At 54.8% G+C, this 27,209-nt stretch overlaps 1 protein-coding gene across 1 annotated transcript in view; it reads left to right on the top strand.

Annotated features, from left to right (window-relative positions):
• The first annotated feature begins 853 nt into the window (after window positions 1-853).
• MN1 (MN1 proto-oncogene, transcriptional regulator) overlaps window positions 854-27,209 on the top strand; it is a 47,026-nt gene continuing 20,670 nt past the window's right edge. The window contains exon 1 of the mRNA XM_077160718.1: window positions 854-5,166. Coding sequence (XP_077016833.1) covers window positions 1,416-5,166 — 3,751 coding nt within the window. The 5' untranslated portion in view covers window positions 854-1,415. The remainder of the gene's footprint in view (window positions 5,167-27,209) is intronic.

The raw sequence follows: 27,209 nt of genomic DNA, 5'->3' as shown, positions 1-27,209 counted from the left end.
GCCCCGAGGTCAGGGCCCCAGCACACTGGCGCCGGACCCCGAGGCGAGGCGGGCGCGGGGGACCCCAGAGCCGGGGAAGTGCGGGTTTCGTGGCGGGGTCCTCGGCTGCCAGGACGCAGGACCACCTTAAGAGCGAGCCCCGCCCCGGGCCCGGAGCTCGGGCGGCGCTGATTGGTGCAAATGTAATGGCTGAAATTGATTGCTGAAATGCAAAACTTGTTGCTGCTTCTCCCAGCGCTGGGCGAGAGGCAGACACAGAGAGGGGAGCCGAGACCCTCGGAGCGCCCCACGCAGAGCCCCCCCGCCAGCCGGGAGAGGGGAGAGCGGACCCCCCAGAGCTGCCCCGCCCCCCCCCATTCCGGACTCTGAGAGCGCAGCCGGAACGCCTTAGCCTGCCTGCCCGGCGGGGCCCCCCAACCCGCGTACGCCCCCCTCCTCCCAGTCCGAGCGACTCGCGGAGCACCTCGGCGCGGAGGCAGGGAACCGGAGCTTCGGAGCGACCCAGCCCCTCGTCTGGAACGGGGCGCGGAGACGTCCGCGCACTCAGACCGAACGGCGGAGAGCAGAAGCGGCTGGCCACCGACGTGGCCGCGAAGCGGCGCGCGGGGCGCAGCTCACCGGCCGCGGAGCAGGGGAGCCGGCGCCTTCCCCCACGACCCTCCGCTTCAACCCCGAACGCCGCCACCGTCTCCCCACCCCGCTGCTCCCTCGGCTCGGGGGCCGGGGCCGGCGATGCCGAGCGGAGCCTCCAGGCCTCCGACCCGCTGAAGGAGGAGCAGCCGTTCGCCCCGGGTGCGCCGGGGACTCTTCGAGCGGAACGTACTCGGCAGAGGCTCGCGCAGCGGAGCGCGGGGACTCTGGGGGGAGGGGGGAGGGACCGCTCTGTCCGTGCCCCGGCGGCAGCCGCGGCTTTGAAGGGTCTCCCCTCCCCGTCCCCTTAAACAGCTTCGCCACGGACTCCGGGAGGCTGCGGGCGGCGTCCTGGGGCTCCTCACCCTGACCCCATCGGACTTAAGAAGGTGATCGCTCTGCTCTCCCTCCCCTCTTCCCGCCCCCTTCCCCCCACTTAACTTTTTGTCTCCGCTCGCCCGCGGCTCGGTCCCCTCCCTGCAAACCCATCCGCAGCTGTGCCAACCGCCCGGGACATGGGTCCCCCCAAGCGGATCCTGGAGGCCCCACAGCCCCGCAAGATGTGAGATAGGCCCGCGGCGGGCAGAGCCAGAGCTTCGGTAAAGAAGCTGATAGCGCTCAGCCTCCCCACGCCGGGCGAGGTGGCCGTGCGCTCTGCGCTCCCGCGGTGCTGAGCGTCTGGGAGCGCTCAACCCAGGGCCGGAACGAGGAGCTGGCCGAAGGCGCGCCGCGGAGAGCAGGCTGTCATGCTCTATTGATCCCCCTCCGCCCGTCCCCCACCAAGTATGTTTGGGCTGGACCAGTTCGAGCCCCAGATCAACAGTAGGAACGCTGGCCAGGGCGACAGGAACTTTAACGAGGCCGGACTGAGCATGAATGCCCACTTTAAGGCCCCGGCTTTCCACGCCGGGGGGCCCCCTGGCCCCGTGGACCCTACCATGAGCGCGCTGGGCGAGCCCCCGATCTTGGGCATGAACATGGAGCCGTACGGCTTCCACGCGCGCGGCCACTCGGAGCTGCACGCGGGGGGGTTGCAGGCACAGCCGGTGCACGGCTTCTTCGGCGGCCAGCAGCCACACCACGGCCACCCAGGCGGCCACCATCCCCACCAGCACCACCCTCACTTCGGGGGCAACTTCGGGGGCCCGGACCCGGGGGCCTCGTGCCTGCACGGGGGTCGCCTGCTCGGCTACGGCGGCGCCGGCGGCGGCCTGGGCAGCCAGCCGCCCTTCGCCGAGGGTTACGAGCACATGGCGGAGAGCCAGGGGCCGGAGAGCTTCGGCCCGCAGAGGCCCGGGAACCTCCCGGACTTCCACAGCTCGGGCGCTTCGGGTCACGCTGTGCCCGCCCCATGCCTGCCGCTGGACCAGAGCCCCAACCGGGCCGCCTCCTTCCACGGCCTGCCCGCCTCCAGCGGCTCTGATTCCCACAGTCTGGAGCCCCGGAGAGTGGCCAACCAAGGAGCGGTCGACTCCCTGGAATACAATTATCCGGGCGAGGCGCCCTCGGGACATTTTGACATGTTTTCGCCCTCCGACTCCGAGGGCCAGCTGCCTCATTTCGCGGCTGGTCGCCAGGTTCCCGGGGGCGCTTTCCCGGGCGCCTCCGCCATGCCCAGAGCCGCGGGCATGGTGGGCTTGTCCAAAATGCACGCCCAGCAACCTCAACAGCAGCAGCAGCAACAGCAGCAGCAGCAGCAACAACAACACGGCGTGTTCTTCGAGAGGTTCGGCGGGGCCCGTAAAATGCCTGTGGGCTTGGAGCCTGGGGTAGGCTCCAGACACCCGTTAATGCAGCCTCCCCAGCAGGCCCCGCCGCCCCCGCAGCAGCAGCCCCCGCAGCAGCCGCAGCAGCCTCAGCCGCAGCAGCCGCCGTCCGGGCTTTTGGTCCGACAAAATTCCTGCCCGCCTGCGCTCCCGCGACCCCAGCAGGGCGAGGCGGGCACGCCCAGCGGCGGCCTGCAGGACGGGGGCCCCATGCTGCCGAGCCATCACGCGCAGTTCGAGTATCCCATCCACCGGCTGGAGAACCGGAGCATGCACCCTTATTCCGAGCCTGTGTTCAACATGCAGCACCCCCCTCCGCAGCAGGCGCCCAACCAGCGGCTGCAGCATTTCGACGCGCCCCCCTACATGAACGTGGCCAAGAGGCCGCGCTTCGACTTCCCCGGCGGCGCGGGAGTGGACCGCTGCGCCTCGTGGAACAGCAGCCTACACAACGGCGCTCTAGATAACCACCTCTCACCCACATCCTACCCGGGCCTCCCGGGCGAGTTCACGCCGCCTGTGCCCGACAGCTTTCCCTCGGGGCCGCCCCTGCAGCACCCGGCCCCGGATCACCAGACCCTGCAGCAGCAGCAGCAACAGCAGCAACAGCAGCAGCAGCAGCAGCAGCAGCAGCAGCAACGCCAAAATGCGGCCCTCATGATTAAGCAGATGGCGTCGCGGAATCAGCAGCAGCGGCTGCGCCAGCCCAACCTGGCCCAGCTTGGCCACCCCGGGGACGTGGGCCAGGGCGGCCTGGTGCACGGCGGCCCGGTGGGCGGCTTGGCCCAGCCAAACTTCGAGCGCGAAGGCGGCGGCGCGGGCTCAGGGCGCCTGGGCACCTTCGAGCAGCAGGCGCCACACTTGGCGCAGGAGAGCGCGTGGTTCCCAGGCCCGCACCCGCCGCCGGGAGACTTGCTCCCTCGCAGGATGGGCGGTTCAGGCCTGCCGGCTGACTGCGGCCCGCATGACCCGGGCCTGGCACCGCCCCCTCCGCCCGGTGGTTCCGGGGTGCTGTTCCGGGGTTCTCTGCAGGAGCCGCTGAGGATGCCCGGTGAAGGCCACGTGCCCGCGCTGCCCTCGCCGGGCCTGCAGTTCGGGGGCAGCCTGGCCAGCCTGGGTCAGCTGCAGTCGCCCGGGGCCGGGGTGGGGCTGCCCAGCGCGCCCTCGGAGCGCCGGCCCCCGCCGCCGGATTTCACAGCGCCCGCGCTCGGGGGCCAGCCGGGCTTCCCGTTTGGCGCCGCGAGCCGGCAGGCCACGCCGCACAGCGGCCCGGGCGTGAACTCGCCCCCAAGTGGGGGCGGGGGCGGCAGCAGCGCGGGCGGCGGCGGCGGTGGGGGCGCCTACCCGCCGCAGCCCGAGTTCCAGCCCAGCCAGCGCGCCTCGGCCAGCAAGCTGGGCGCGCTCTCGCTGGGCTCCTTCAACAAGCCCAGCTCCAAGGACAACCTGTTCGGCCAGAGCTGTCTGGCCGCGCTCTCCACCGCCTGCCAGAACATGATCGCTAGCCTTGGGGCGCCCAACCTCAACGTGACCTTCAACAAGAAGAACCCGCCCGAGGGCAAAAGGAAACTGAGCCAGAACGAGACGGATGGCGCGACAGTTACCGGCAACCCGGGCTCGGATTATTTCCCTGGAGGGACTGCCCCCGGGGTTCCGGGGCCCGGAGGCCCGCCGGGGACCAGTAGCAGCGGCTCCAAAGCTTCCGGGCCGCCCAATCCGCCCGCCCCGGGGGACGGCACCAGCCTCTCCCCCAACTACACCCTGGAATCCACGTCGGGGAACGACGGCAAGCCGGTCCCCGGGGGCGGCGGCCGGGGCCGGGGTCGCAGAAAAAGGGACAGTGGTCACGTGAGCCCCGGGACCTTCTTCGACAAGTACTCGGCGGCGCCAGACAGCGGGGGCGCGCCGGGGGTGAGCCCAGGGCAGCAGCAGGCGCCGGGCGCCGCCGTCGGAATCAGCTCCGCGGGAGAGACACGCGGGGCGCCGACGCCGCACGAGAAAGCGCTCACGTCCCCGTCGTGGGGGAAGGGGGCCGACTTGCTCCTGGGGGACCAGCCGGACCTCATGGCATCCCTGGACGGCGGGGCCAAGTCGGACGGTAGTTCCCCGCACGTGGGCGAGTTCGCCTCGGACGAGGTGAGCACCAGCTATGCCAACGAGGACGAAGTGTCGTCCAGCTCCGACAACACCCCGGCCCTTGCCAAAGCGAGCAGGAGTCCCCTGGTGACCGGCTCGCCCAAGCTCCCGCCCCGTGGGGTAGGCGCCGGGGAGCACGGACAGAAGGCGCCCCCGCCCCCGCTTGGCCTGGGTATCCTGTCTACCTCTACCTCGACCCCTGACAGCTACGGCGGCGGCGGGGGCACGGGCCACCCGGGCACGCCGGGCCTGGAGCAGGTCCGAACCCCGACGAGCAGCAGCGGGGCACCCCCACCGGATGAGATCCACCCCCTGGAGATCCTCCAGGCGCAGATCCAGCTACAGAGGCAGCAGTTCAGCATCTCCGAGGACCAGCCCCTGGGGCTCAAAGGTGCCAAGAAGGGTGAGTGCGCCGTCGGGGCCTCGGGCGCTCAGAACGGCGATACGGAGCTGGGCAGCTGCTGCTCAGAGGCGGTCAAGAGTGCCATGAGCACCATCGACCTGGACTCGCTGATGGCGGAGCACAGCGCCACCTGGTACATGCCCGCTGACAAGGCCCTGGTGGACGGCGCAGACGACGACAAGACGCTGGCGCCCTGGGAGAAGGCCAAACCCCAGAACCCCAACAGCAAAGAAGGTATATGTGCATGCCCCCCTCACACCTTCCCGGTGACCCGCTCCGGCCCCCCAGTGCAGGCGATAGTCTGCCTAGAAGGCTCCCTGCAAGGGGAGGACCCCCTGGGGTTAGGAAGGCATTGGGCGGGTGGGGGGCGGGGGGATGCACCTAATTCCCACTTAGGAGCTGCGTGGGCTGGGCCCACCTACCCGTCCCACCCCTATTCATTCCCCATTCCTCCCCCACCCCACAGGTGCTTCCAGATACATTTAAGTTCCACAGCGCAGTACTAACCTAGAAGGTAGCTCTGGGTGGGGAGTGGGGGCGGGGGAGTAAGCATTGCAGAACTGTATTACTCTCTCCCCACTTTAGCTGAGTTGCCCTAGTTGCGGCACTCAGAAAACTAGACCCCTCCCCACCTGCAACATTCAGGCTGGTGCCACTTTCTTAGAGTTGTGTGCCTCCCCTTTCTGGTAGGATGCCTGGGAAGTTGTGTTAATTCCCCCTCACCCCTCCCTAGTTAGCCGTCCCCCAGCCAGAGTTGTCTGAGGTGTGAGCATCTTTGGAGAAAAAAGTTACCAGCTCGGCTGTGGGCAGCATCACTCAGAGGCGATGCCTAATTTGACATTTGTTCCTAATGAATAGCTGTTTTGTCTCTTCTTAACTCTTAGAATTTCACTGAAGAACTGGAGACCTGTCAGGGCTGTAGGAGGCAGGCAGCCTTTTTCTGGGAGCATCTCCTTGATGTTTGGTGGGAGGGGGGCATGAGACCGGGGTGAGGTCTCTTTGACGGAGTCCAGACCCCTCGGCCAGAGCATCATTTGTGTACAGAGATATGGGTATATATTCTTAAGACACAAAGGACCCACGTTTGTCAGTATCTCTCTTGGCTTAGGTGACAGATGTCCAGTCCCAGCTCTCCTTTGCATTCTCTGCACTCCCTCTCCACCAGGCCTGGAGGCCTTTCAGGTGGGAGGTGTGGGGGTTAGTAAATAGATCTCCATTCCAGTTAAAGTGATAACAGCTCTTTTTAACCAAAAGATGACTGGGCTGCGCTGGGTTTCTGTTTTCATTTAATGGGGGCATTTCTTTTTCTTTTCTTTCTTCTTCCTTTTCTTTTTTCTTTTATAGCTAATGACTTCTTAAAACTAGGCAACAGCATTCCCTCCCCCCCCCCCGCCACCTACCTTTTCCTTTAAACCCTAGCTGAAATTCCCTTGGTTTCACTAAGTGGAATATTTCATGGCGCCAGTAACTGACGATTTAACCCTGTCTTTTTAAAAAATGCGTCCCCTGATTCTTGCCCTCTCTTACAGTTCTTTCCTCTATTGCCTTCATTTTTCCTAGCCCTCCCGGCATCCTGTCATCTCTTGACCCTGGATTTAGGAGAATGAGATAGCGGGTGAGGGAGGGAAGGGGGCTGGGGTAGGAGCTGGGCAGCTCAGAACTCGGAGCTTCCTCTGTCCCAGTCCGGGTAGCTTTCCCGCTTAGGGTTTCTCATTCATGAATGCAGCCCTGCTGCTTTCCTCTTTGTTCACTGCTCCTGCCCAGCTCCGGACGCTCTCTCTCATTTGAAGCCGGGTGTTTAGCATGCACAGCAGATGCCTCCATCAGCATCAGCATTCTCCAAGCTTCTCCCAGGCAAGGCCATAAATTGGTTAGTTTGGGACCCTCAGCTTCTTCTCCTTTTTTTTTTCTTTTTTCCTTTTTAAAATGGAGTTGGACGCAGTATCCTGCTTGCTTGGCCCCCCTTCTCTTTTATTTTCTTGTACACAACATCTCGATCCGGCCCGATCGATAGCTGGTTAGCACAAATCTCTGTCTCTGTCACTTCTACCTGGCTTGGCCTAGCTGCCCCTTCCCCCCCTTCCTCCTCAGTGGCCCCATTCCCACTCCCCCCCCCCTTAATAATTAGAACATGTTGGCCAAAATGGGGTGAGAAAAGTTAAAAAAAAAATTAAACCTGATATTTGGAATTAAGAAAGAAAAATCAGTAGTGCTTCACATGCAAGTCTTTTGAAGGGCCTATGTAGCCTAGATGGGAGAGGTATAGGGCAGTGTTTAATGAGATATTTTTAAAGCTGCCTTCCTTTACAGAAAAAAAAAATTAAATGATGCAGGCTATGAATGAAGAAGTATCATTAAAGAAATGCTTTGTTTGTTTCATTTTCACAGTCAGATGATCAATAATAATTTTGGAAACATAGTAGTCACTTGAGGGTTGATTTCCCCTGCAAGCAAAACTCAGCCCTCCCTGCACACATGGGGGGACAAGGACTTCCGTCAGGGTAGGGCGCAGGGCTGGCTGTCTTAGAAGCATGGGACTTCACCTCCTTTGTTTTCTACTTTGTGATGTGGGAAGGACAGTTTCCTAGATAAAGCCGGGAATTGAGGTTGCTCACAGACACTGCAGTCTCGTGGCTGCTAGTTAAGGCTTTATAGGGTATCTGCATCTGATTCCTGCTCCCTCACTGGTAGTAAATAAGGATGATTAAACTTTTCATTATGATAACACTCTGCAGTTCCATCTGCACACGTTGTGTAAATAGGTACACAGAGCTTTCGACAGGCCCCCGAGTCCCCTGGCTGAAAATCAGACTGAAGTGTCGAAATAGAGTTGAAAAAATTGTAAAGCAAAATGTTCTGCTTTTCCTTAAAAAAAAAAAACATACATATATATATATATATATATATATATATATATATATACATGGTCCCATCAGCCCTGGAACAGTGATGTCCAGTAGATTTGCATATACCTTCTCGGGGTTCCAGTAAACACTTCTCTTTTTGCCTCCCTTTCAGGCAGAGCCCGTTCTTGTAATGATATTTTATTTTGTCACACTGTAAAACACGCCAGTACTAATGTGATTAAATATTAACACCATTTCTGAAATTTTTCGCTCCGATGACAAAATACTAGTCAGTATTTAACAAAATGATCCCTGCTCGGATTGGAGGGAAGGAATAAGTCTTCAGAAATGCATAAGGCATGTAGCCACGAGGACGTGCCCAGATTGTCTTATGGGCTTTAGATGTCCTTTGGAAGTGAGGAGACTTTCCTGGTAAGTTGCAGTCCTTGCGAAGTCTGGGCCAGAAGCACATGTGATTATGATTTTTTTACCAGGAAAGCAAGCTTCTCCAAATTACGGGTCTCCTGACTTCTTAATCAACCCCATCAGACACCTTTCATATAATGAAATTCTCCATTTGATCATGAGGCACTGCTTGCCCAAAGTTGGGGTGGGGGAAGGGTGAGATTGTGGAAAGAGAAAAAAAAGAAAAAACAAAAAACAAACAGCAACAGCTCAGCCTGTGCTTGGGCTTCTTAAGAGCTCTGTTATATCAGCAAGGATTACAAGAGTTTAAAAATGGTTTGCAAAATCAGCCACCTGTCTTTGTAATAGGTGTGGTTATGGAGGAATTTCAAAACAGAGAGGGAGAAAGAATGATAGATGATAAATAATGGCTATTAGGGTGAAAAACTCTATTTCCCCGCTCCTATCCCTTAGAATTTTCAAAACTCAGATTCACCATATTCTGTAAGAAGTGTATCCTTGGTCAAACTTCCTTTCTGTTGTTTGCTCTCTGTCTTGAGACCCAGAGCAGTCTAGAAATGTTCTTTCACATTGAAATGGGAGAGGTCTCCGTGTAAGCTTTCGCATGCAACCCTCCCGTTTTTGGAAGTATGATATTTTTACAGTGATGCTGGAGAAATTTTTGGAATTTCTTGCTTCTTGCAACGTTCCAGTCAGAGCACAGTAAGCAGTGCTGAGAAATGCTAGGCAGGCGACTTGCCCATTGAATTTCCTTAGCCATGGGGCTGGTTTGGGAAGGAGGCAAGCACAACGCTGCTTTTTTGGAGTCATCGTCTCCTGGCCATGCCACGGAGAGACTTTCTCAGGCCCACTCCAACTTGTTTGGGGAAGGCAAGGAGCCTTGCAGTCCTCATTTCCCAGTGAAATCGCCCAGCGCGGGATGCATGCCTTCGTGTGACTTTTGGACCTCCGGAAGATGTAACCCAAAACTTCACAGGTGTTAATCAGGGGTAATGTAAACAGATAGGGGCCCCCTTTGTGCAGTTGAAGTTAGGGCCTGCCTGCTCCCTGGCTAGCCCAGGACATACAACTACTGTTCTTTGGTGCTTGTTTAATATTTCATGACTGTAATAAAACTGTCTTCTTTGCCCGCCTCCCGACATAAAACCCCAACCTAGCACACATCTGCAATTATACATTTCTACTAAATATTAATAAAGGACAAGGATGTTTTAAGGGGCTGGAGCTTAGCGGTATTGAACTTGTCGTGGTTTGTGCCACTGGATTTTTCTGGCTGTTTTGATTTTAACTAGCCATTGCCTCTTATTTTGTAATATGTACTTTTATGTCCCTATGTGTAAATATATACTTTTTTTTTAGATCGAAGGGTTTTCCTCGAGGATAGCTTTCTTTACTCTGAATTCATTTAGATTTCTTATGAGACTCCTTTAGACAGGAAGTAAGAGGCTGTTGAAATGTGCTTCTATTTTATTGAGGTTTCTAGGAAAGGGGTGGGGGTTGGTTAATCTAATTTCTCTTTCGAGCAATGAAATCCTATGATTCCTGATATGATTTTGTTTGCCCGACAGAGGTATTTAAATTGCCACAAAGAATCTTAATAGGCACCAAAAATATGACTGTCCTCACCGGGAAGTTACTTGATGCCCTCTGCTGATATAAAATATACATCTTTAATAAACAGTCCAAGAGGACTGGCTGAAATTGGAGGAGGGAAATCCTCCCCACTGTGGAAGGGCAAGCTTTGAATGTATAGTTGGCATTTCACAGGATCTCCTAAATTCACTCCCTGCTGGAAAATTGAGCAAAATCGCTCACAGTCCCGTTTCTCTCCTTTTCAGTGGCAACACTGGACGATGGGTTTTGCCCGGGAGCATGTAGGAGATGAATACTCCTAGTAAGGCATACTGTATTTACCTCTGTTGGGCTAATTTTAGAGATTAGAAGGCTGCAGCTTTATGTCATAGAATCAAATGCCAGGAGTCCCTGGTGAGATAAAATGATCCCCAACCCCACCCCCGTGCCAGAGGGGATGTGGGTTTGTTGGGGTCCCTGTAACAAGTGAGTGCACCTCATGTCCTCTCTTGCTGCCCCCCAACACCACCCACCCAAGCCTTCCGTTTGGAGGGGCCGGAATAGCCCAACTTCATCATTTTGACTCAAGTCAGGATTTTGACTTGCTGGCGATGATGTTTGTTTTAGGACGGTGTTTATTTTTAGGCGCGTCTCGGGTGGACAGATTTGAGTGTGGGATTTGATTGCTGGTTGCGGAGATGTTGATATATACATGAGTGCATGATTGAAAAGGGAGCTATTTGGGGGAAATTTCTGAAGTTTCCTCGCCTTTGCACACATGCTGGTGTAAAAACGAAGTGTTCCAGGGGTCGGCTTGGAAAAGAGGATGGCGAGGTGGGGGTGTGGGTCTCAGTCTGGAACCAGCAGTGGAGGAAAGGAGCGCCCCATGGAGTTCAGCACGTGAAGGAACCCCAGTTTCTCCCCGTCTCCCCTTCCCTTGACCCGCTCCCAGCATATGCACTTATACAGATACACGGCCACGTTGCCATTGAATAATCGAGTTACTCCTATCCACTTACCTTTAATCTGCTTTCTGAAGGCGAGCGGGAACAGGAGCTAAACCTTCCGTCTCGATGGCCTCAGCTGACAAGTTCTGATACTGTAAAGGACTGATTGAGTGCGCGCCCCTAAATATAGAGGGAGGATTTTGAAGATCCTTATTACAAATCTCGGCCTCCTGGGCCCCCCTGGGCTGTGGGTGACTTCTGCCGCGGGGTATTTCAGCCTCCTGCGCCGGGCTTGGTGGGGAACGTGCGTGGAGCTGTACCTCTGGCTGGGTTAGGCTGACGCCAGTTTTCCAGCCAGGAGTGGAATCTTTGAATAAGCCCCCCTGTGCCCCTCACCCACCACCGCCCCACCGCCCTCTACCAGTTGTGGGAAGCGGACGCTGCTTCTCATGTATGGAAATTTCTCATTTCTCTCCTTTATTGTCATCTTTGGGTGCCAACAATGTGGCAGCGACGATGCCGGGCTTTCGAATTAGTCACAGCCCTGGCTGCACGGGGGCCCACTGTGACCCAGAACGCGATGACACCTCCGCACAGCAGCCTCACCCCTGCGACCACTTTCTTTGTAGGGTGTCGATGAGAAGATGCCCCTTCGGGGGGCATAGGGGCGGGAAACCCCAGCGTACTTCATGACCGGGATAGAAAAAGCAGAGTTAAGTTTAATCGACTTCGCTAGCGAGGCACGTTTGAAAGACATCGTTCTCTTGGGGTGTCGTTTTTACAGGATGCCGCGGCCCGCTTGGTTGACCCGCCTGCATTTTAATCAGCGTCCTCCGAGGTTTGGGACGCAAGTGGGGACAGTCTGCTTCTGACATGGTGTTTGCCCAGAAAGGGCACAGGAGCGAAACTCCCGTGGGTTTCCCACATCTTGAAATCTCGGGCAGCTGTTTGGGTCCCCGACAGCCGGGGGATTGGGCCCTGACCAGGCCCCATTGGACTGGCCCCCAGGTACCTACTGAGTATGGGTGCCTGGTGCCCACAGCATCCCAAATTCTCCTTTTCCCCCTGGGCCGAGAAAGCCGGTAGGTTTGCATCATCACTGTTTCCTTGCAAAGTTGCATCAGAGAGAGCTTCACAGCGGTCGTCTGTGTATTCTTTCACCGTTTACACATCATCCCTGCACCCGAATGCCCTTTACACATAAGGTTGCTGATTGGTTTGGAAGTCTTAGCAAGTTCATGTATCTAGCTGGCTCGCTGAACATCCCAGAGTATACATCTTACATGAAATGGCCCCCAAAAAGGGGTGCAAGGCCTAACAGACACCCCAATACAAACTCATATTGTTGGGGGAAAAGCCATTTTTTACGTTCAGATCTTTAGACTTCAAATTTCTACTGAACTCAGGTTGCTGCATTTCCCCTAGAGTTGGTGGGACTGACTGCGTCTCCCCAGGCCTCTCTGTCTTACTTCTTGTCCTTGACCCCCGTTTGGGAAGTCTTGGGCTCCTCCTGACCTGTGTGGCCTTGGGATTCCGGCTTTCCTGGCCGGCTCTGGTTTTCTGACTTAGCTGTGCGGGCGGAGGTTTGGGTGACGCGAGGCATGTGGGGAATGGTTTGGGGAAACAGCCGGACCCTTTGGTGAAGACGTATTTGGGTCTCATAGGTGTTGAAAGGTTTCGGGAAATTGGGGGCTTCGAAAACATCTGGGGGAGAACCAGATCTTGTTTTCATCGTGCCTGTCACAAGCAGTCTCCACGGGGTCTCAGAGCTCGACTTTCCTTTGTCACGCCTTGGGTGGCACCGTGGGCCCAACTTCGGCGCTGAGGCACTTCGGTGGCCTTTCCCATCTCCACTCCCAGTTCCAGCAGCCTGTCTTGTGAGAACAGTTTTGCCTATAGACACATTCAGTTCTGAGGATGTCAGGTGACTTTGTCCTCCTCCTCCTCTGTCTCGCCGATAATAATTTGGAAGAGCGTTTGGGCACGAAGCTTTCCACTTGGTCTTAAAGTGCGGGACAGACATTTCACCAGAGTGACGAGGTCTCAGGGACCCCCGTGAGTTCTTCGGCTTTGAGTGATATGACAGGGAAAACCCACCTACCCCCAAGTAGAGGGTCCCAGGGAGCCTCCTGCCTCATTTCTGGTTTTCCTGGTTGTATCTGGGAGCTCTGGGGACGTGAGGTGGCAACTTAATGAGTGAACCCCTCCATACACACACGCAGGCACACACACCACTCCCACATACACATACTGTCTCTCTGTCATGCACACACACACACACACATACACACGCACCCATCCTTCGCTGCTCATCCAGAGCTGGGTGAGGTGTCAAAAAGATATGACCCTTTTCAGTCATTGTGAAGCAGTGTTTTCAGATGCTCTCGGATCTCCGAACACAAGCATTGTCGAATGATTGGCAGGGACCACCAGGACTAAAACACTTCCGAGGAGCCATCTTACGATCACAGAGGGGTGGGGGGATGTCGGCAGAAAACCTAGCCGCTTTGAAATCCCCAAAGCTCAGGCTCTTAGGGAAAGTGAGGGTTGGCTGCGAATTTTCTGAGCAGCAGGGCAGGTCCTACCCTAGCGGCGTGGGATGCTTGCAGAGGTCTTTAGTCCAAGACATGGACTCCTTCCTCCAAGTTGGATGGGGCTGGGAGAGAAACACTTCCAGTTGGGACAGCCGGATGGAGATTGGGGTGCCGTTTGCTTTCTCGGGAAAAGGAAAAGGTAGGGGAATAAATAGATGGAGAAGGGAGAGATGCATTTAAATGAGGTGAAATGTTTTGGGTATTTTTTCTGGGCCCTTGGGTGGGGGGCTTCAGGAGTGGAAGATAATTTATAAGTGTGGGAGTCATTTATAACAAATGCCTCTTGGGCAAGGCTGGGGGTGAGTGGAGTGTTGGGGGGGTGGGTATTGGAAAGTTTTTGGGGTAGCAATCCCGGCTGGGTCTGGGGCTCCCAAACATCCCGTGGATGTATTGGGGCAGTACGCATCCAGGCGGGGACTGGATGACCTCATGTGGGGTTAGTTAGTTAGTGACCGAGGAAGGCACGCGGTGCGGCGGGAAGCGGAGTGGGAGGCCGGGGGTGAGACCCTCCTTCTGGGCCCGGGACCCCTTTCTCCTGCAGTGGGGACCAGTCCCACTTGGCCTGTACAGGGTCATCGATGGGGCAGCTGCGCTCACATCTTTCCATAAAAGAGGGCTGCTGGGGGTGGGAACAGGAGTGACCTTTCCCCCGGTGACACTTGGTGGTCACCCTGACCCCACCCCACCCCACCCTGAACCCCCTTAGGCCTAATCTTGGCTTTCACAGACGTCCCTGGCAGGTCCCACTGCCTGGAAATGCAGAGTGCCCCCCATGCATTTTTTTTTCCTTTCCTTTTATGAATGGTAGGCAAAGAGGGAGCTAAATAAATGATGAATTCTGCAAGGGGAAGATTTTCTGAACCCGTGATAAACTCAGTGTGGAAAGGAGCTGGAGAAATTAAAGTCTCCCCTTCCCTTCCCCTTCAAGGGACCCCGGGGTCCGGCCACAGGAGCCCTTATTGTTTTTGTAGCGAGGCCTAATTGGCTAAAAAACAAATTGACCGTTTTCATTCCGCGCGATATAACTGGTGGTGGTTGTTTCGTAGTTGAGTATTTTGAGGCCGTGGCCCCAAATTTGGCTTTTTTAAGCAGAAGCAATTTCACGATCCTTACTCCGTGACTGTTTCTAAATTGCTCAGGCATAAAGCTCCGTATGCCTTTTGCTGGTCACACACACGCAGGCCAGAGAAGTCTTAGCAAAAAATAAAAAAATATATAAAAAAGAAAGAAAGAAAAGGAAAAATAATTTCCCCCCAAGAAGAAGCTCGTTCAAAGTTTTGGCCTTTTTCAGTTTTATGTAGCAGCATATCGATCTCGGTGAGGTCAATTTTTGCCGAATTTGTAATCCCGTTAGGCCTCCGGGAGAGGCATGATTAATATGCTTGCACGTTTCACTATTTTGGGTTCGTTTAGTTAATAAGCATTTATTTGGTGCTCGGTGTGTGGGGGAAGCACTCTGCTCGGAGTGGAACTGGGTGTGTGCGTGCGTGAGGACGCGCATGGGTGCCGATGGGTGTGCTGCCCCCCACCCATAAAGCGGCTCCCCCCATGGTGCTTCCCTCCCCCCATCTGCAAGTCAGGCAAGGAGGCTGGGGGGTTGCCTTCATCCGTCACTTGTCATGGAGGAAGAAGAACAAAAGCCCAAGAGTTTAGCAGACCCAACCTTGGAGACAGCTGAGGATCATGGGCTCCTCTCTGGTGTCTTTGTGCTGGAACCCCTGAAAGTTTCCCGGCGTTAATTGCTCATCGATGGGGGGGTGAGGGCCCATAGGGCCATGAGGTCCAGCCCCTCCATCAATTTGGGGAGCCAGAATCCTCACCATCTCTGGAGCCCCTTCCATTCCACCGCCTCAACAAACAGCAATGGCGTGGGGGCCGCAACTTCTAGAGAGACACATGGTTTGACTTCCATAGAAGGAAGAAAAAAAGCATCGTCTGAAAGCTGGGAAAAGGAAAAACAAAGCAAAACGGCCCCGCAGCCTTGACCTTTCCTAACACCGAGTCTCAAAAGGGGAGCATGTGTCATTTTGATGGTGCTTGCACTTCAGCCTGATTTTGGGGGGGGTCCCCTCCCCTTTTCTTTCTGGGTTGCCCACCGCCTTCTTGCCTCTCTCCTTCCAGATGATGGGTTAAAATTCCACTTTTTGTCTTCTTTATTTTTTTTTTGAACAGGATTTAGCCATAGCAGTTTTAGAGCAAATGGTTTCCTGAGCACCCCCTCCCCCCATTCGCTTAATTCCTTGCACATCGGGTCTTTGCAGAGTTAGGGCTGGAGGATTTTCGGCGCTGAGCCAGCCTGAAATGAACTTGAGGCGCTAAGGAAACAAGCATTTGGAGAGATGAGGATACAATTTCTTTTTTTATGTGGGCCCGTTAAAGTCTAATGGACACTGGTGTCTGGCCTTAAATTTGGAGAGGGTCTTTATCTAACCCTTAAAACCAAAGTCGTTTCCGGCAATTACGACACCCAGGCCAGACCACTAAATCTTCTAGAGGCTTGTCTGGAGGATCGTGTCAGGGTGGGGGTAGGGGGCACACCTGTTACCTGTATCAGCTATAATTATGACATTTCTGGACTCCTGGTTTTAAAGGAAGAATTTATGGGCCGGGCCAAGCTGGAAGAGAGCAGCCCGAGGCATTTCTGGCTCATGACGGAGAAAATCTCATCTCACGAGCCCCCACTCAGAGCCCATCGCAGCCCCTGCATTTTCTTATTGAATTAATTTAGCGCCCCGACATTTGGTATTAAGTAAGTAGTTATTTTTGGGAATCCGAGAGAGAGAGAGCTGGAAAGCTGGAAGACTTTCTTTTCTTTTCTTTTTTTTTTTTTAAACTTTAGAAAAGAAAACGTCTTGCATTTTGAAGCTTGAGACAACTCGTGTGTGTTGTTGTGTGTGTGTGGGGGGGGAGGACACGTTCTGGTGCTACGTGGCAGGGCTAAATGGCCTGCCCCCTCCCTGCCTGTGCTTTGCTCCTTTGCCCCTGCCCCCCTCCCATCGTTATTGGAGGCTGTGGCACCCAGATTCCATGCCGTTTGTTTGCAAGTATTGTTTAGATTACTCTGGCTTTTCAAATTGAGAGAAACTCCGTTTAATGGGAAAATAGCAGTATTGCTATCTTGGTGTGTTTGCTTTAGCGTTTAAAAATAGTTTGTTTTCATATCCCGAATTTCATCCTTGCCTTGTTTGATGGAAACCTGTGCGTGTGAGTGAGTGTGTGTGTTTGTGAGATGCCAACTCATACATCTCTCTATACATGAAGGCGGTCAAATGGTTGCAATCACACAACCAAAAAAAAAAAACACAAAAAAACAGTTGCAATTTTACAGCTGGGTTAAAGGGACCCAGAGAATTTGCTTTTAGCTTAAACCATCTTATCCCCTACCCTACTTCCACCCCCATCAGTATACTTCTCCCAAACTTACCCTCCCTGCCCCAGGCTTCCCTCAGCAGTATTTATTTCTTCCTTAAAAAAGGAATGCTGGGCTTGTTTGCCGAGGTCCCCCTTGGAATAGATTTGCAGGGGTTATGTACTAAATGTGTTTGAGGGCAATTTTAGCCTTCAGTCCCGTTGTCCCGCTCCTAATGGCAGCAGGGCCTATTACAGAGAGGCAAAGGATATTGTAAATGGCTTATGCAGAAAAACCATTTAGATAAAAATGCAATTTTCCCTTCTGCATAGAGTGCTAAGAATTAATAGCACATTCTTTCTAAATGGGTATTTTTATATTATATTTTCCCCCTAATGAAATTATTTTCCCAAACAGGAGCGTGTTTCATTTTAAAGTTTAGAGTAAAATTGATCTGTTTTTAAGCCTACAAAACCAGTGTCCTGCTTTTCAGCAGGCCCCTCTCCTCCCCACTCCATGCTCAAGATTTTTAAAGTTACACTGCCCAGGAGATAGTACCAGCCATTCGTCCCTGGACTGTCCATGTTAAGGCCTAAAATAGGAAAGTGGGCTGGGTATACCCATACTATAATTTTTTCTTTCCTGCTTCCCGGAGGAAAGTTTGGGGGTGTTTGGTGGTTTCAGCAAATAGAGAAGCTGCTCCTGAAATTCGAGCTGATTTTACTTGGTCCTGGCTTGGCCTGGGAAGGAGCCTCTCCTCTCTTGTCCCAGGGAGTTTCCCATGATCCTCTTGGTGCATCCCTCCCTCCCTGGCTTCTGCAGGGCTGCCAGGGAGACCTAGGTGCCCACTGCCCTGCTCCCCTTTACGTGATGGCCAAAAACAGGGCTACTTTCAGCCCCTGAGCACCCACACATGAGTGGTTCTATGGACCAGCTCTCCGCCAGGGCATACGTGGCCCTTTTAAGGGGAGGTGGAAATTCAGAACTTCTTAGAAGGCTGACCTCCAGCATACCAGCAGAAGCTCGAGGTGGAGTCATCATGGAAAGGCTTTGAGAGCTTGTTGCCCTGGCTGCCAAGGGCCAGTGTCTGCTGACCCAGTTTTCCCTGCCCGGATGTGTGTACGTGGAGATACTTGGTAGATTTGCCTTGGCAACTTAGATGTCCAGATGCGATGATGGTGAAAGCTGCAGTGTTGCAAACATTGAACATGCCAAAGAGCATGCTTGTAGTTTTCACTCTCCAAATGGCATGAAGGTAAAAGTTTAGGTAAAATTTCAGAATGGAAAATACCATCTCCCCTTTTTGAACTCCCTCCCCACAGCTTTTTTCAGCTGAGAGTACTGAGTCCCAGAGAGGGCAGACAACTCTGCCAAGGTCACACAGCACAGCTGCAAAGTAAGGATTGGACTATAGCTGTCCCTTGGCCTTGACCTTCTCTTCCTGTCCCTTGACCCCCCTCACCTGAGAGCAAGGATCCAGTTTTGCCTGGCTAAGCTTTGCACAGACGTAGAGCCTGGGTCTTCGCAGACCAGAAGTTTCCAGATCTTTTTAGAAACCACCATGACATGCAAGCCCTGTTGATATCAGTGCTTGTTCTCCTTCCTCCTAGGAAGGTAGATAGAGCCAAGTTATATAGGAGATGAGGATTCTTGACTTCAGGAACATTGTAACAGCCCCATATCCCACCAGATGGATGGTCTGGGTTTCAAGCCTTTGCTTCTTGGGAGCTGTATGACCTTAGACAAGTCACTATACTGCTCTCAGCCTGGTTTCCTTATTCATAAAATTGTAAAAAGGAAATAAGCTTAGCTCGTAGAAGTATTGTGAGGACTTGAATAGGTTGATGCGTTATCATGATGTGCTCAAGAGCACAGTCTCTGGATCCAGACCTCCTAAGTTCAACTTCACTTCCTAGCTGTGTGAACTTGGGTAGGTTGCTTAACCTCTCTGTGCCTCCATTTCATCAGCGAAAGAGGATAATAATAGTTCCTACCTCAGGGGTTTGGGAAGATTCAGTGACTCAATACATAAAATGAGCTAATACTCATAAGACAGCCTGCCATAGAGGGAGCAGTAGGCCAGGCCAGCATTTATTAACCACCTAGTGCATGCCAAATGTTTCATATGTAATCTCTTGATTCATTTCAGAGGTGCATGATGGCATTGCTGCTCTTATCTGTCTCATCTTAGGGATGAGGAAACTGAGGCACAGAGAGGCTGTGAAACTTGTCCTCAGCTGGTGAGTGGTGCAGGCTGGAGTGAAAGCACTCGGCATGGGGCCCCAGCATTGGGACTTGCTGAGGTAATGTTACAGCTTGCAGGGTAGGGCTGGGCTAGAACTGCTGCCCCTCCAATGGCAGGCTCAGGCCTCACAGTGGACCAGACCCGTGGCCCTGGGGGTGCGGTCCGGTGCAGCCCCTCTCCTTGTTTGGGGCAGTCAGACCCCGTGCAGAACTTGGTGGGCCCGCCCTGGCCTGGCGCGATCAGGCACGGCTGGCTGGCGGCTGGCTGGCAGCACCGTGGTATTTTTCTCGGCCTGACAGCTCTCCGGGCGCTCTGGAGGAACAGTTCCCCGATATGTCTGAGTAATGGTCAGCCTCCTCGTTGAAGGAATTCATGAGATGAGCCGGTCCCTGGCCTCTGAGCATTTTGCCAGCAGCCCGCGCCAGCCATAAACAATCTGGGAGCTGGCAATAGAAAAATTAAAGCCTTGCGTCTGGCGCCTCAGGTGGGGCCTGAGGAACCTGGCAGGCTTGGGTTTAAGAGATAGGAGGAGGGGAGAGAGAGGAAAAGAAAATGAGCTGGAGAGCAGGGTATACAGGCCTGCCCAGGTGAGGGAAGGGGTTCAGAAGTCAGATGAACCTGGGTTCGAATCCAGTCTTTGCCACTTGTGTGCTGTGTGACTTTGGGCAGGCGGTTTGCCTCTTTGAGCCTCAGTTTCCTCCCCTGTAACACAGATGTAATTGCTGAGCCTGACTCAGAGGGTTGCTGTGAGGGTTAAGATGCCCCTTGCCCTGGGGACCCCAGGCAGTGGCATCAGTTGGTGAGCACCCTGGCTTTGGAGTCAGCCGGACAGAAGGGGGTCTCTCCCACTGTTTCCATAGGGGCCCCTTGGCCAAGTCTGGGCCTCAGTGGCCTCAGCTGCAAATGGGTTGATTAACATGCCTCCCCCTGAGTGGTGGCAGTGTCCTTACCTGGGCCGTGCTGCTCCTGCAGGGAACATTTGGCAATACCTGGACACACTCTTGGTTGTTCAACACCTAGGTGGGGGGATGTGCTACTGGCTTCCTATGGGCAGAGGCCAGGGCTGCTGCTGAACGTCCTCTACAGCACAGGACAGCCCCCCACCCTGAAAATTATCCAACCCCAAATGTCCTTACTGCCGAGGCTCAGAGACCCTGAATTACAATGAAGGACTGAGGTTAGGTGCTAAATAAGACTCAAAAAAATGACAGTCAAACATGAATTCAGAAGTGCCTGGCACATTTATTCATTCAACAAACACTTTCCGGGCACTGTTCCAGGTGCTAGGATCTGATGGAGAAGCAGGCGGTCAAACCTCTTGCCCTCATGCAGTTTCCCATCTAGGAGACAGGATAGACTGGCTGACAACAAACAAGAAGAACATCATAAAGCGAGCAGGGCTGGGTTGAGAAAAGGGGATGTGTGTGAGAATTTCTGGTGCATGAGAGTATCCAGTCAGGACCACCAGGGAGGTTTCTGTGAACCGGCGATGGTTAAGCTGAGACCTGGATGAGAAGGGGCCGCCCGGGTGTGCTGGGAAACACGGAACAGCCAGCCCTCTGAGTGGGGGGCACGCTCCGATTTGGAGTGTTTCCTGATCCCATGGTGTTAACCCTCCTATCAGGTTCATTTCAAACTGGGTTGTCAGGATAGCCTTTAGCCGGCTTGCAAAATTCTTGCACATTCAACAGTGGGCTCCCAGGTGGCTGACCTGGCTCTAGGTGGAGGGGACAGGAAGTGCAAGAGCCCTGGGGCAGGGCTGAGCTGGCTCATTCCGGAAACAAAGTGTTGATCGTGGGAGGGACGGAATCTTTTTTTTTTTTTTTTAATTAGAGAAGTTTTAGGTTTACAGAAAAGTCATGCAGAAAATACAGTTTTGGTGGCACATAGTAGATGTACAATTAATAGCAGTTGAATCTGATCCCAGAGTAGGTGAGAAAATATCTGTTTCCCTTTCCTTCCCTTCTCTCGTGTTCTGTCCCCTTCTGAGGAGCCAGACACCCTCTCCCAAAGATTTGGCATTGTCCAGCCACAAGCTGGGGCAGGGGGCATTCTCACCCCTGCCCAGGACAGGGTGCTCAGACTCCAAGGAGGTCGGGGGGGGGGGTGTGTCTCAGCCTGCCACAGGCGGGGAGTGGGGCAGGCACTGGGGGATTGTCTATCTCTGAGCCGGGCAGGTCACGATTTATGTCCTGGCCTAGGGAGACTCTGTTTCCTTCTTTTCCCAGGCATTGTTCTCTAGGCCTGACAGAGGTCACCCCGACAGGAAGGTGCAAGCCAGGCTAGGGCCAGCCCAAGGAGGCAACAGGGGAGGGCTGGGCTCCTGGATGACTTATGCCTGGTCCCACCTTCCGGAAGCTTTTCTTTTGCCTTCCTCACCAACGCTCTAAGGTGCAAAATAATCGTTGAAGAGACCGTGTTTATTCAGCACCGGCCATGCCAAGCCCCATGTTACAGATGAGGGAACTGTGGGCTCAGAGAGGAGACGCCACCTGCCCAAGGTCACACAGCAGGCAGAAGGCAGAGAGCGGTTCATACCTGGGATTCCCTGGTCTCCCCTGGGACTCGATCTCCAAACCACTGAGGACGCTGAGCTGGGAAGCTGCATTCCCCACCCAGCAGATTCTTGACATTAAAGACCGATGCCCGGCCTTGCCTGCTCCCCAACAGTCGCCAGCTCATGTCCTTTGGCTGTTGGTTGTCTTCACAGTTGAGGGGGGCAGTGGGCATAGCCGCAGGCGACTCTGGAGAGGTGGTTGCGCTGAGCTCTGGGATCAGACGGGCTCAGCAGTGTGATGGGGGAAGCCCGTGCTGTCAAATGGGACAATTATGATACCTCCTAAGTCTCCCGCCTGTGTGTCTAACAGCGTGCTGGAACGATAGTGAGAACAAGACAGAGACCATGCTGGTGGCGGGGTAGGGAATTAACCAGTAAACATATAGATTAAAAGGATAATCGCATTAATATTGCACAGGAAATTGGCTGGAGGAAGAAAAGAGGGACTGGCCGGGCAACTCTAACTTGTGAGTCACGACCAGATCGAAGACAAGAAAGCGGCTCTTCCCGGCACCCCGCTCTGGCTGGGTGGCCAGGGGGCACGTACAGTAGGTGGTAAAGGAGTGAAGAAAGGGAGGATTTGGCCAGCTGCATGGGGTGCCTGGGGTGCCTCCCTGCCCTGGTCCCTGTGTTGGGGGTGAGTGCCACCTCCACACCCAGCCCTGAGCACAGCCACCCAACACCCTGGCCAACTCTGGCCCCTGAGACCTAGAAGGGCTGGTGGGGGTTACCTCCAGAGGGGCTGGGAACGGGCTGGGTCAGGGCCAGGGATCCCAGCTCCTGGTGTCAGCAGGGGTAAGTAGGGAAGGAAAGGAGCCCTCCTCCAATCTCCGCCCTTTCCGTGGGTTGTGCATGTCAGTGCAGTGGCCTGGAACCCCACCGCTGGCCCGTCTGAGCCCCGACACAGACACGGGGTCCGGCTGGACCTTCGGTGGGTGGCCAGAGGATGCCCCAATTTCCTCCCTCGGGCACCTGGCCGCTCGCCTTGGGGCTTGGCATTTATGTCCCAGGTTTAGGGGGAGGAGAGCACAGAATGTGAGACCTACCTCTGACTCGCTGTTTGCCATTCCCTGTTCGGATCCCTTCACTGCCCCAGGCTTCAGTTTCCCTGTTTGTTTTTCCACCTTCTGGTCACCCTACCCGGGGAAGGGGGTGATGCGTTGCAGTCCCCTTAGTGGAAGAGGGGGTGTCCCTGCAGGAGAGGGGCACCCCTTTATGGGATGCTCATTCTCCTGGCTTGGGCAGGGAGAAACGTGCCTGCCGAGTTTTGAAGGGCAGTCTCGGGTGCCATGGAGGGCAGAGATGCTGGCTGCTCCGCTTGGCAGAAACTCCCCAGATGACTAGAACTTTTAGAAAGCAAGTTGTTGGGAAAACGGACCTGGGATCAAAAGTGTGGATTTTTCTGGAAACCCCTAGAGTTTTAATAGACTGGCCCTGTAGACTCACGTCTTAGACACCGTGTGCGTAGGTTTTGGAAAATCAGCCCTAGCTAGTGTTAGGAAACTTTTAAACAGTAGTGGCAATGATGCTAATCATATTAAAAAGAATATTTACTCGCACCCGCTATCTTCTCCTCTGCACATCTGGGCGTTACAAGGCCAACTATGGGTGGCCCTTAAAAACTGCCTGCCTGGGAGAGAGCCCCAGTGACTGTCACCTGCTGCTCCATCACCACCCTTAGTCGGTGGCACAGGACAGCAGAGAAGCATCAGAGGACTTTCCTTCTTCTTTTCTCCCCAGATCTTTGCAACTGGGGAGTGAGCAAACACGTTTAGATGGAGGTTTTTTCTAGATGTTGCCTTTGAAAGAAATCTCTCCTGATTCTGCGCCTCAAGCATTAATTTACCGTTTAATCAAACAAAGGTGGGGGTGGTTAAGGGGGGGGAGCGAAATCATCTGCAGAGAGTGGCGCATAGAGAAGACCTCCCCCCCCCCCCCCACCCCCGTGTGTTTTTCGAGACCGTTGCAAAAACTTTCTGCACGCCAGTCCCTGGGGGTCCGAAAAATATCTCCGGCTGTGGTTCCCCAGGTGTTCGATGCGTCTCCCTCTCCCCCACCGCCGCCCCCTCCTCTTTTTCCCTTCTCTCCCTTTCATTCTGGGAACAATCGTCACAGCCGAGTTCCTTTGGGCTTCTCCGCATTCCCTGCCAAAAAACAAAAACCATTCTTAACCCCAGATGACCAGGCCTGCAGTCGTTTTGTCTGGTATGTGCTGTCCGCCCTGGGCGGGGAGGGGGGAGCGATGCATGCTTCCAATTTATATTCTGGCATGCCAGCTTCGAGGGGAGCAGGGGCTGGGGGAGAGAAAGCCTCAAGGAGAGGGGAGCCCAGAACCACCAAATTTCAAGGAGGGCGGGCAAAAGTGGAGGGGTGGGGGTGGGGTGCAAGGCCAGCCCAGGGGGGGACAGGCAGATTTCTGGGTCAGGTCAGCCCCAGCCCAGCCCCTCCAGAACCGGCCCCCCCACCCCCACCCTCAACTTCCCCCTTGTTAGCCCCGTGGTGGATTTTTGTATTCGACACTCTATGCTATTGGGTTATTACTATTTTTTAATGAGGTCAGACTGAAAATCCATCTGCCTGGGCCTGCCCACCTAGGTTTGGAGGCAATTAAACTCGAGACTAACCTCTTAATTAGGGTTTCCCTGTGTAAATCTCATTTGATAAATTCCTTATCATCCTCGGCTTTTAACTACAGCGCGTCCTGGAGGCGGGATTGAGCTCCCCCGGGGACCCTCTAAGTGAATCCCCCCAGAGAAGCCGGCCCGCTCTGTGAACGGGGCTCTTCCAGCCAGAACCCCTCACTCCCACCCCCCCCCCAGCAAGGACTGGGTGAGAGACCCCTTTCAGGGTTAATTAATCAGAAAATGTAATGGTGCCCGGTGATTCTGGAGAAATTGTGTGCCACCTTTTAATTCGCCTGTTCCCCTGTCTGCCTTCCCCTCTAGGTCTTTTTGTGTGTGTTTTTTTTTGGTGAATTGAACTCTGCTAAAGGAAATCTCCACCACCACCACCCCCTCTGGGGCCTTCCTCCACCGCCTTCTCCCCAACCTGTTTGTGCCATGTGGATGGTTAAAATTTTTTTCCGTCCCTTTTTTAAACGCAAGCGAGGCTGGGAGTGGAAATGTCAGGGGTCAGGCTGCAGGGAGCAGGGGGCAGCCTAAGCTGCCTCTTTGCCATTTGGGAGAAATCAGAGTGGAGGGTTAACCCTTTGCAGCCCAGCCCCTGCCTGTGGGGTCAGCGGCACCGGACGTCTCCTTCCATGCTCTTCACCAGAATGGGGCCCTTTGTCTTGGGAGCGCCTTCTGCAGGGGGGTGGGCTTGCTCTGCGCCAAGGCAGTCATGCCAGCTCCACTTAGAAGTGTCAAGTTGTACTTTTAGTCCCGAGAGCATGTATTGAGCACCTACTGTGTGCTGGCAACGGGGCTCGAGGTGCTGTCCATTTGGATGGGATTACAGGTGGCTGGCCTGGGTGAATTCACATGCTTTAATGTCATTAAAATCCCAGAAGACATCCTGCATTGCAGATGGGGAAACTGAGGCCCAGAGAGGCGTGGCAACTTTTCAGTCTCCCAGCTGGTAACGGGCAGAGTCCGGATGGGACAGGAACCCAGCTCACTCTGTGTGCCAGTGCTTCGAGACCAGTAAGAGGAGAGAACCTAACTCAGGCCTGGCGTTTGAACCCCATAGACCACCCTACAGTCATTCAAAACAGGGGTACTATTATTTGAGAGCCGAGTGTGTGCCAGGGCCTTCCCTGCATCGCCTCGCCGCCCTGTGGGGCTGCTCTCTCTTATGGGTGAGCAGGGCGAGGTACAGAGGGGAAGGGGCCTGCTCACGGCAGGCAGCCAGTGCAGCCAACCTGGCCCCATTCTTTCTGCCCTCTGAGCCAGGAGCTTGGGGATGATGCCAGTTCGTGGAAACGGGACTTGGACAAGTTGCACAGAGCTTGTGCCACCCGGCCACTGGGTTTCCGTTACCTGTAGACTTGCCCAAGGGAATTGGTGACACGGATGGTCTGTGTAGTGGGCTCAGGAGAGAGAACGCATGGGCTGCGGTGTTTTCAAGGTGATGGTCAAGGGCTCCCCCAGCACACGGCGTCCCATGGTGACCGGTACGAACTTTATTATCTACGAGCCTCAGTTTCCTTATCTGCAAAACAGGGGCAGTGGCCATGCCTGCCTTGTGGGGTTCTGTGGGCATTAAGCCTTTGCATACCCATAAAGCAGCGATTCAACATGAGGTGAGCTTCAGTAACGTGTTAGCTGTGGGTTATGGTTTATTTCCAGTCACAGAGAAAACAGTGCAAGCACCAAGGACATCCCAAAGGGAAGAAACTGCTTTATATGATCAGCAGCTCTGGGGAGAGGGAAGGTTTCCTGTGGAAGCAAGTGAGACCTGGGAGTGGAGGTTCTGCCCTGTTTGAGCTAGGGCTGTGTGACCTTGGGTGAATCACCTCCCCTCTCTGTCCCTGTGATGGGCAGGGAACTTTGGCTTTCTTGGTAGGTGGAGGGATGAGTCTGCAGGTCTGCAGTGCTGGGGATGGAATTGCATCATGATCTTGCCTTTAGGTGGATAGCAGCTTTGGGTATCCATCCTACCTGGGTGGGCCTCAGTTTCCCCATCTGTGGAATGGGGGCCCTGCTTGCCCCACAGAGCTCTGATGTGGCTCCCAGGAAGCAAAATGTCTGGACGTGTTTTGCAGTCTCCAAGAAAGCAGTTCAGGCTTCCAAAAGTATTATCATAATAATAAGAAATGGAATTGTTTCTCAGTAGAGTCGAGGGACGTCTCAGCACATGGGAGCCCTAGCATGGAACAGCACCAGGTCTGTCCAGAGGTCTGTTTGCCTGGTGTCTGCCCCAGGGAGGGCATCATAGGGGTGGTGAGAGAAGCTCACATAAGTAGACAAAGACCCAAGATTGATATTTCGGGACCCGGGTTCGAATCCTAACTCCTTCTCTTGCATAGCTTCAAATGAGTCCCGTTGCTACTTTGTGCCTCGGTTTCCCCATCTGACAAAGGGACATAGTAGGGTTCCCGCCACTTATTATGGGAACTAGGTGAAGTGAGCTGTGCAGGCGATGCCCACCAGGCTCCCCGCTGTGGGCCTGGGTCTCTGGTCTCGGTGATAGTGACTTTGGCCTCCCCAGGCTGCCTGAGGGGGTCTTGCATTCTCCCCTCCCGGGTCTGCGGCTTCCCTTCCTTCCCTTCTTCCCTCGCTCCACAACCAAAGCCCGGCGTCTGTTTCCCTGGGAGCTGTTTAATATTCTGCCGCGGTAAAATGAACTCATCGGAGCCACCCAAAAACAGCTGAATGAACCCCGGCGCCCAGCCGCCTTTCAGAGCCACCCCAGACCCCCTTGGCCCCTGGGGAGGCAGGCAGCAGCAGCAGCAGCTAGCAGCTGGGGGAGAGGCCCCCTTTTCAAATGCTTGGTCCCCCGGGGGAGCATGTATTTCCCAGTGGGGCTGCTGGAGGACGGAGATGGGGCCTGGAGCCTGGAGAGGGGCGGCCTGGGCGACGCAGCCTGTTCGGGGCCTCATGTATGCATCTTGGCTCGGAGGTTCTGTCTCTGGGGCCTCCTTGGGGAGGCAGAGAAAGGCCTGGAGCGGGTGAGGCCGTCCCCAAATTCTTCTCCAGATCCTCCCCCTCTCCCTGGCCCAGGGACGGCAGAAAGACCCCGCCTGCAAGGAGCACTGCTTGGTAGCAATACCTCGCTGGTGATGATGGTTTCAAGCAGCATCC

The sequence above is a fragment of the Tamandua tetradactyla genome, chromosome 5, assembly GCF_023851605.1.
Source record: "Tamandua tetradactyla isolate mTamTet1 chromosome 5, mTamTet1.pri, whole genome shotgun sequence".
NCBI lineage: Eukaryota > Metazoa > Chordata > Mammalia > Pilosa > Myrmecophagidae > Tamandua > Tamandua tetradactyla.
Note: the sequence above shows the minus strand (reverse complement) of the source record. Positions and strands in the feature narration are given on the sequence as shown.